We start from the raw sequence: 10619 nt of genomic DNA on the forward strand, positions 1-10619 counted from the left end.
GTAAAAGGATCTGAACTGGGAATAAAAAGCACTGCAGGGAGTAACATTACAAAAGATATTCTGCATGAATAAAGAATAAAGAAGGAAAAGTATCGAAGGCATGACAGAAGACCAGAGGAATACTGAAGACTTTGATGTTTGCTATGAAACACTTCCTGCTGCCTTCTGCTCTGCCTCCTCGGGCTGCGTCTCGCTGATGTCTAATAAACGTGGCATCTTTTTGGCTCCAACCAGCGAGCCCGAGTGAGGACGGTGCCGGCGCAGTTTTACCAAGCGTCTGTATGAGCAGAGTTACTCACAGAGGCCTAAAATTTCATTAGCTTAATTCGAGGAGTGGCAGCTCATGCATGAATGTGTATAAAAATATCCATTAACAGAAGAGATTATGGATTTATCCATTATATACTAACATTCTCTAATCCCATGATGATTAGCACAGCAGGTACAGGATAGATAATAACTTCCATTTCATTTTCTGTGCAGTACGCACTCGCACCTCTGATTCTGAAAGCCTAAATATCCGGGGTCTATAAAGTGATTAGTTCCCCTTTGCTGATTCTGTACTGTGTAACGATATTCTGCTCCTATCTTCACTTATCCCAGCACAGCCCCTAAATATCCCTGTTATCTGAAGACACTGCACAGAGCAGTAGGTAAATTATGGCTTGCTTCAAGTCATTTTTCTTTTGAGGAAGCTGAAATTTCTTGAAAGAATTTTATTTTAAATCACTGTGTATTTTAACACCTAAATATCTGTTCACTAAGGCTAACCGGGAAAAGTGAGTTTTGTTAGAAGAGCCGCGTTAACATCATATAAGGTGCATGAATAATACAGCATCATGCTGCATCCCAGAGGAGGGACCAGGTTTGGCTCACAGGCCTCCACTTTAGGCACTGCTGACTGGGACTGAGGGCACTCTGCTTTGCCAGAGGCTGAATACATTTACCTGTCCTATCTGTGATTAGCCTGAGCCAAACTCATGCTGCAAATGTTACAACTTTTCATAAAGCATCAACCTGCCAAACCTAATTTTAGCAAAACCAGCACACTTAGAATGAAGCTTTTTATTGTGATGAGAAGACGCTCAAAAACCTTCACGGTGGCTTTGCCCGTCTCATTTTCTTGCATTTAAAAAATAGATTTAAAAAAAGCCAGTAAGAGATAAAAAAAGGCACCACTCAATTTCTTTATCAGCACCTGCTGATTATGCTTTCCCCCAACGGAGAGAATATATGGAAGGCAAAAAGACGGAGGGTGAGGGAGGAAATGCAAACACAGCTGTTTCAGCAGCTGATGCTGTATTACCGAGTGTGACCCAGAAAGAAAGTTGGATGTTTCCGACATCAAGGCGCCGGTCAAAGCTATTAACTTTAGTGACAATGGAGGCGAGGTTTGGAGTGTCAGAAAGCTTCCCTCGATGCAGCGCACTACGTAGGCGTCTACTTCTGATTATGTGAGCCTCTTTACACAATACTGACAATTTAATATGAATTTTTAATTTTGTGAGGCTGCAGAGCTGTTCAAAGCAGAGAAGAGCGGCAATGCACAGTCCCGCTCGCTCAGTTTTTAAATTGTTTTCTCCGGTCTGCATTAAGAAGGCAATGAGCGTAGCCTTTACTGCCCCTCAGAATTCAATGACCTTAAATCTGCAGCGAGCTGATAGAGTTGTTGATTGGCCTCGGTGACTCGAGCAGAACTTTTCAGCTGCAGAAGCTAAAAAGTTTCCCGTCGCAACTAAAACAGCACGAGGAACGTGAACCTTATTATTGGGTGGTGGGTCTCCTTGCATTTCATTTTAAATCTATGATGTAATTAGACGTCTAACTCGTGATGTGACGGCAGGCGTCCATAGCTCAAAATAACTGATGTTGTGACTACGCAGTCACCTCCGTTTTAAGTTCTTAGCTTGATGGACTCAGCTGGACTTCCTTCTGACTAGAGTGTTTAAAGGGGACCTGTTATGATTTTTCTTATTACCTGTCATATATATAATTCCAGTGGTGAATGCTCATATTATACATGCCCAGAGTTTATGTACTTGTGAACTTTAGACTGTCCTAAGAAACAGATTCAAGCATTAACGTGCTGTGCTAGTGCAGACTGGGTTTTGGCATAAAACAAACAAAACAAACTGTTGTTATTTACAAAGAGAGCGCAGTGAGAAGACTGCATGTGAGAAGCGACAGCTGAGATTTTTGCAGCAGCCTCTTGCATATGCATTTCTGGGAGATCCTTTCTCAAGCAAGAAAATACGAGAACATTTAAACCACGTGTGGTTTAAATGTTTCATATGCAAAAACATTATTGCGCTACCTTACGCGGTTGCAGTGCTACCGGGATTTAAAAATAGTTACGCAAAACAGAGCGTGCCCGCTCCGACCGGCTTTAAAGGGTTACGCCCTTTACCACAGGTGTTACTAAATTATACTGCATTGTGAATCATACACAGCTACCCGACCGAGTCCAACAACGCATCAGTTTACTCGTTATCTGAAAGCAGCTGCTTGCAGCACTGAATCCACAAAACAAACTGACCCCCTTAAAGCTTTTGTTTTAGTTTTCTGGTACGCACCTCCGCTCTCATTAGCATTGTTTTCAGCGTTAAGTGACAGCAACACACACACAGGCTGCATGGACCCAACAATAGGCAACTCACAGCTGAACTCAATCGAAGCGCCAGAGAAACTTTACACAGCGATAACACGTCTGTCTGCTGCTTTCAGGGTTTTTTCTGTCCCCAAAGAAACAAAGCAATCAGCAACAGCAAAACATCAAACCATGCTTTAAAAAGCTGTGCATAATGACAAAATGTTTCTGTTTAGAATCGGACAACGTGCTAACTGTGCCTTCTTTCTGTTATGATGTGGGAAAAGATAACACTCACTCATCCCTGCTGCATAATGCAACTTTATGCAAGGGCTACTCTCTCCAAATCCCCCATTTAAACTAACAAAGACTGCAGAGGACTCTAATTATCTGCTACTGACAGCCTGCCTTGGGGGATTTCTCTGTGCGATCAGTATTTATCGGTGTCTCGTGGATTCGAAGCGATAGGACAGAGCGGACGAGAGCAGAATGACAACCTGAGCCGACTTACTCACCTGAGGCGTCATACCATGGCACAGGTACATGATGGGGACGTTGTCAGTGTCAGGTCCTTGGTCCAGACACAGGTCGTCTCTCAAGCTGTTCTTCAACTGAAAAACAGAGTGAAGGTCAAAATGAAGACGGGATGCTTCTCTACCTAAAACTAACATTATAGGCAGTGAAGCTCAGGAATACAAAATGACAAGACTGCCGTCTAAACCGATTTCATAACAGAGCAAACAGGACACAGGAGGAGGGAATGACAACGCGAAGGGGAACAGAGGAAAACTAAGGACCTAAATACATAAGACGATGGGCGACAGGTGGAAAACAGCCGGAACAAATCCAACTAACGAAACAGGGAAGCAAAACTAAACATAACGCACATGAGATGAGGGACTGTCAAAATAAAACAGGAAGCGATAAGAACACTGAGACTCAGGCAAAGACACGTGAGCTTGACACTCGCACGGGGAATAACAGGCATGGAAACACACGACACAGCGGGGAGACAAAACAAAGCAAGCAACAGCCAAACTAGAACACAAGAACCACACAGGACAGGGCCAAGAGAGGAGGACACACCGAGGAAAGACTGGAGACTGGACACCAAAGAAACAAAACTAAAGAAGAACTAAGAACTAGACATGCAATAAAATCAGAGGATCTCCTAAACTGAAGATCAGAATCTCAATATTCCACAAGTCTAAACAAACACAGGACGCAGACGACCAGGACATCTAAGGTCTGAAATTAAGAACAAAAAATTAACTGTTTTTGTAAAAGAAATCTCTTTACAAAAGTCAAACGTTGTGCTTTTAAGAGTACATTTTTCTACGTTATTTTATGCTTTTTCCCTCTAATTTAAGAGAAATGCCCCGTCTGTGCCGATGAAACTGCCTTTGAGTCCACTGTTTTTGATCCTTTGATATTTTGGAGGGACAACTTATTAAAGAGCTGTAATTCCTTAACCCTTCCTTTTTAATGGGCCGTTAATCCCCTCAAATTACATCCGAGAGAGTGCGCTTTAAACCCAAATTCATTATTTTACTGTCACTTGAAAGTGTTTTGGGAGTATAATAAAGAAACCAGCTAAGACAGCGATGATGCGGTCCTTTCACCACAACCAAGAAAATGAAGAAGTTAAAGAAAGAAGACGCTCTGTTTAAACGACGTGTGTCTGGTTTTCCTTATGGATGCGTCTTTGTATTCCTCTCATAAATGGAAGACGAGTGAAGCAGTCTCCTTCTCCCTCTCTATCTGGCTGTCTCTCTACATTATTAATTACTCCATTATGACAGAGTGGTGCACTACACAGCTTTAGCTGCGTGGCTAAAGTGAAGACAAATGGAACCACAGCGGGCTAATTACTGCTCGCCAGGAGAGTTATGCAAACACTTTACACTAACATTCACCTTTTTTGGCAGCGGCAGAGTCATATTTCAAAAAGAAAGAGCATCTTTGCTTTTTGGGTCACAGGTTATTTCCTCAGTTTGGCCACGTTCCACAAAAGATTATGAACTAATTGTTCAAAGTAGGCAAAAGAAAAACTAAAAAGAACTTCAGGTTGTCCTTGCTCCGTCTATTCTGCTTCATGGCTTGTTTTCTGATCTTAGCAATTATCGCACTGAGTACAGTGCTATTAATCCCTAACCCTCAGAGAGGGAGGATCCTCCAGAGGGCCAATATCGCTGTGCATCGAGCCCATGTTGTAGCCAATATCCGAGTCCACGCTACCCATGGAAGGGTTTTGGCCTAAAGTGAATAATTTACCCTGGTGTCTGTAGGATACTGTTACGTTAGATATACCTTGGGCAAGACACTCAACCCCCGAGTCCTCCGATACATCTGCAGCATGTGCACAGAAAAACAGCGGCTGTGTGCACACATGAGCCCTAGCATTTTATAAATACAGTGGCTTGCTGCTTAAAAGTCTTTGGTGTGGTCATTAAATCTAGAAGGGAACTATAAGTCAAAATGCAGAATAATAATCTGGACCGTCTGTAATTGTTGATCAGTCAATCGTGTTAGTTTCTGCTGCATTTCCATTTCATGCCATCACTTCTTTATGTTATTCTCTCAAAGGGAAACTTAAGTATAGAGCTGAGGTTAGTAAACTTTGATGACTTAGTCAAATCTGATGCCAGCAGAGGAGCTAGCAGTGAAGGGTTAACAGTTTGAATCCCAGTCAGCGTATTCATTTCACTCTGGTAATCAGTATTAACTAATATTAACTATTAGCCAGATGCCTGAAACTACAGTATCGATATCATAGCGTGAAATCAAACTGTTTAATTTGTATAAAAAAATCCAGCCTTGGTAATATACAGCAGAGATTTTTGTACTTTGACCATGTTCGCTTGAACACTTTACGGATAATAACAATCTGTTAAGCTGCTTCATGATTCATGAAGTGTCATGAATCTTTGTGCGATGACTGATGCGCTCACACATGCATTATTTTCCTCTCTCTCTTCCACAGCATGTCTTTATCCTTCTCTCACCCCAACCAATCACAGCAGATGGCCCCGCCCCTCCCTGAGCCTGGTTCTGCCGGAGGTTTCTTCCTGTTAAAAGGGAGTTTTTCCTTCCCACTGTCGCCAAAGTGCTGCTCATAGGGGGTCATATGATTGTTGGGTTTTTCTCTGTATGCATTATTGTAGGGTCTACCTTACAATATAAAGCACCTTTAGGCGACTGTTGTTGTGATTTGGCGCTATGTAAATAAAAATCAATAGAACTGAAAAAATTGAAAATTGAAAAACCATGAAAATATTCGTAGTCTTTTTATACAGTCTATAGTTTTTCCTTAATTTAGGCTAAAATTGATGAAATTATAGAAAAAGTGGTCAATGAAGTTAAGTTTCTTAATTTTTTTTACCAAAAATGATGAGTATAGTTAATGTTTCTTAAAACATAAGCTAATAACTCAGGTCTCTGAGTTCTCCATGTTTTCTGAGATGTTTTTTCCCTTTTTTTTGATAACCTCTTCAGTTTGGGTGACGTTTATCTAAATTTTCCATTCCTGCACATTCCACACAACAAACTGTTTATTATCTGAAGTAAAATATTCACCAGCAGAGCTCTGATAACAGCGATAACCGCAGTGTCATGAGGACTGATGTGATACGAATGCACACATTGAGGAAACCTGGCTGTTAATAGCTGACACTGAACTGATGAGCTTCGGTAAAAAACGACCTCTAAAAAGAGCGGATTTGAATAGAAATGTCTCTGTATGTATTCAAGCTCTGGTCTGAGTTCGGTCGGCTCCAGGTTTATTCATCATTAACGTTGGCAAAATACAAACATTACTTTTGAAAGTTGAATGAAACGGCTCGATGGGTCCACATTCACACCAAACCGAGTCTCAAAGCTGAAGCATTCGGAGTTTATGATGAATGACAGACAGGCAAAACTTTCATTTCCGACAGTTTATTTTCTCCACTTGCAGCACAGCTGCCTCAGCCAACCTACAGAACCCGCCGTTCATCGGGATCACGGATCGCATCTCTGCCTTGGTTTACTTAATGCAACCCATCGCCTCTCTGCGCTCCTCTGCATCACGTCAGAGACAGTCCTGTGGAGGTTTCAGTGTGTTTTTGATCCATTATTGGAGGCTGAGTGAAGCTTTCTGTTTCCTAATATCTCACGCTGCTTTCGGACGTATCACAGCGCTGCAATAATTTGATTTTTTATCGATCCCCTGAGGGAATTTCGTTTTTACTTTTGTCCCATTTCATAGAGGGTCAGAGGTCAGGCTCGATTACACAGCCGGTGGCCGCGATGACACCGGATGATTCAGTGTTTTGCTCAGTGGAGGTAAGGAAGCAGGAGGATTTAATAGTTGTTGAGATACATCAGTCTGGACTCCACCAGCTGATAACTCTTCCATCAATCAGGCCGTGCTCTCGAGTCCAGGAGGCATCACATCAGGGGCCATTTCACTCATGAAGGCAATTTTTGATGCACTTGTATTCCCATGCTATGCCCCTTTGCACTCCATAACATCTAAAATTTTAGTTTAGTTTACCTTATTTTCAGAGGTTAAAGGTCTCTAACATATAATACAGTGTAGAAGTCAGAGAAAACCATTCTTTATATTTCATGAGTGGGAAATAGAAGCAGCGATTTAGTAAAACATGTCAACATGAATGGAAATTAAGTAACTAAGGCAACAAAGAGCATAAAAGTCAAGCTTTGGTGCGATCACCTTTTTTCTTCAGCACAGTCTGAGGTGGCCTTTCCTTCATTTCTCTGAGTGGTCTTCAGGAAAAGTTCTCCAGGCTTCTTGAAGAACATTCAAAGCCCTTCTTTGGATGTTGGCTAACATTTCTCCTGCAAGATGTTCCCACACTGCTTCAATAACGTCGCGGTCCGATCCACGGCTGATGCTGTTCCACTCTATACTGTGTATATCTGTGTATAGAGCACTGCAGGTGCTATACTGCACCTGCAGTGTGTTTGGGATCGCTGTCATGCATTTTTCTTCATAATTCCATTGATTTTAACAAAGACGTGCGACACCACGGGCTGAAACGCAGCCCAAACCATAACAGATGCTCCACCGTGTTTAACAGACGGCTGTAACTCCTCTGTTGTGGCTCTCGCCTGACTTCTTCCAGATTCATTTCCAATTGAATTTCTCCCCGTTTCCCTTCTTTAAGCACGGCTTCTTGACAAAGCACTGTCTGTGCTGTGTTCAGTGCTTGCCTTGTGTGAGCTGTGTGTTCTTGTAGCTTTGACTTCATGCTAAATAAGAGATGAGTGTGTAAACAGATGGTTGTCACATCAGAACGCATGTCGCGCTCTCTCCGACTGCTATCTCCCGCAAGATATTGTTTTTTTGGCAAATATGAAACCTTCCTATCTACATCTCTCACATGTCACCGTGGCAACGCTTTCCTCTGACACGCTCGAAGCCAAGCCCCGCACGTGCTCAGTAGTGTCAACAAATAACTCCATCCGGCCCACATTGTGATTGAAGTGTTTATCGAACAACAGCACAAGAGGTGATGCGGAGGCTGCTTTCAGAACTGGAGATTCAATTGCTGCCGCTAATGTCTGCCCCCCACCCAGCCGCCCCTCCACCCCACCCCACCACCCACACATCTATCAACACATAACTCTTTTCTTCTATTCAGCGACAGAATTGATGTTCCACAGAGACGGAATAAAACTGAAAGGTTTTATTTAACTACAGGTGGGAAAACAAAAATTGTTTGCATCCAGCTTGCAGACAATCAAAGTTATTTGAAAAATAAAATAAAAGCGAGAACTTACACCTGTAGCTCTCCCACGAGATGAGAACAAGCATGTCCCATATGCCTGAAAATAAGAGGCTTCAACCTGGTGGTTTCCTTTTTGGGTGATTCCACAGAAAATCAGGGAGTGCCTCCCACCTGACCCCCTCCAAATCAGCTATTTGTTTATACAGCAATTACAGTATTCATGTACTACACTTCATAGGTGCAAATGGATATCCACTTGAAATTTCCTGGCCTGAAAATCACGTCCAGGCTCTTCCACAAACCTGGAACCAAATCAGTTTCACACCAGCATCATCAATGAAACTGATCGATGAAACTGAACTAAATATATTTAAAGTGACTTTTTGCATGCGGCTAAACATAGTCTGTCCTGAACAGTGTAGTAATATTTGTTCACAGATTGAAGTTCAGTCATGCACTCTGCAAACCCGAGTCCACTGGCCCAGCAGGAGGGATCCAAAATGAATACGGATCACGGATTCAGACCAGATCCGGTTCAGCTCCGGTCGTTTCCCAGCTCATCCCGTCCGAATCATAATGGCTTCATTTCCCTGACGTGATTTGTTCCTTTGTTTAAAAAGGCTCCTTTGCTCTAAGCTATACTAATTTATGCAATATATATAAAAAGTGAAGCAGTTCTTATAATGTGCTTCTTTTTAATGATAAAACTTTAGATGAAAAAAACCTGGAAAGTTGCCCTGCTTTGTTTTTTTTCAGGAATCTGAAACCATGACTGAACTGGAGAACATTAGATCAGAGGTTTTATCCAGTAATAGCAAAAAAAGTGAGGTTGTTACATTTCATCAGTAGATTAAGCTTTCACAAAAAAATTATTGAAACATAGAAATGATCATTAACTATAGAAAAAACAGTTTTTATTCATTAAACACTGTCTTGAGGATAATAACGTCACAGACCGTCTCTCCTGTCGGGTCACAGCTGAGTAATTAGATTAAAAATCAAGAAGAAAAATACGATTCCAGCTTCATTTAATCAAAATTACATTTGGATAAATGATGACAGCAAATGTTCTAACAAATTATATATTTAGTATCAAAGTTTTATTCTGTCTGTCATGACAACGGAGCTAATCGAAATGAACCTTTTTAAACTTCCTGTTTTTTAATATAAACAGTCAGCACTGACACGTGTTCATATTCAGGGTGAACATTCCCAGAGCTGATTGGAGCAGCTCTGATCAGCTGTTCTGGCGGCTCTGAGTTGATTTTAAACTCAAAGATTGTTTTACCTGCTTCCTCAAATAGGGCCCACAATCTGAAGACCAAACCTCATTTCAGTTTACGAGTTATTATTTTTATTTCAGAGTAACAGAAGCATGCACTGATACTGTGGACATGTATCTGATTTCCTATCATTCAGAAAAACTCAAGAAAGTGAATTTTGGGCAAAGCTTAAATAATCACATCACCTGGTGGGATACGGTCAAAATAACCTGGAGGTTATGCGGGTTACTTTGTACCCACATTTTGTTACCAGGTTCATCATCTAGCTGTATCTTTTTTTTGAACCCTTACAAGTGTCATGTTTCCATCTCATGTCTGAGAATCTGTTCCTAAATCGGCTGTCTTGCTCTTTGTTCTACACGACACCAACCAGGTGTAACACTGTGGCCACTGACAGGTGAAGTGAATACCACTGATTATCTCTTCAGCACAGGACCTGTTAGTGGGTGGGATATGTATATTAGGGAGCAAGTGAACATTCTGTCCTCAAAGTTGTTTTTATGGAGGAAAAATGGGCGAACATGAGGATCTGAGGAGGTCTGAAAAAGGGACAAATCTCTAAAACTGCACATTTGTGGGGCGTTCCCGTCTGCAGGGGTCATGAAAAGCGGTCCAAGGAAGGAACAGGGGTGAACCAGCGACAGGGTCATGGGTGGCAAAGACTCTTTCATGCATGTGGGAGTGACAGCTGTCCCCTGTGGTTTGACCCAGCAGACAAGCTACTAAAACTGAAACTGCTGAAAAATGTAAAGGTGTCAGAATACACAGAGCATCACAGTTTGTTGGCACCAGTCAGGATGCCATCTGCCACGAAGCAAAGATGGTTCAGGAACGGTTTGAGGAGCACAAAAACGGGTTTGAGGTGTTTCACCAGATCTCAGTCCAAACAAGTCCGATCCACAGAGGACTTAAAGGATCTGCTGCTAACATCTTGGTGCCAGATACCACAGCACACCTTCAGGGGTCTAGTGAAGTCCATGCCTCGGTACACTTAAGTTACAATATGGCAAAAGTTTT

At 42.0% G+C, this 10619-nt stretch overlaps 1 protein-coding gene across 1 annotated transcript in view; it reads right to left on the bottom strand.

Moving 5' to 3' along the window:
- galnt18a (UDP-N-acetyl-alpha-D-galactosamine:polypeptide N-acetylgalactosaminyltransferase 18a) overlaps positions 1 to 10619 on the bottom strand; it is a 175442-nt gene that overhangs the window by 31173 nt on the left and 133650 nt on the right. Inside the window, exon 9 of the mRNA XM_005748283.2 lies at positions 3103 to 3198. Within this exon, the coding sequence (XP_005748340.1) occupies positions 3103 to 3198 (96 nt within the window). The remainder of the gene's footprint in view (positions 1 to 3102; positions 3199 to 10619) is intronic.

Source organism: Pundamilia nyererei, unplaced genomic scaffold (assembly GCF_000239375.1).
Source record: "Pundamilia nyererei isolate P.nyererei 1_Seehausen unplaced genomic scaffold, PunNye1.0 scaffold00218, whole genome shotgun sequence".
Lineage (NCBI taxonomy): Eukaryota > Metazoa > Chordata > Actinopteri > Cichliformes > Cichlidae > Pundamilia > Pundamilia nyererei.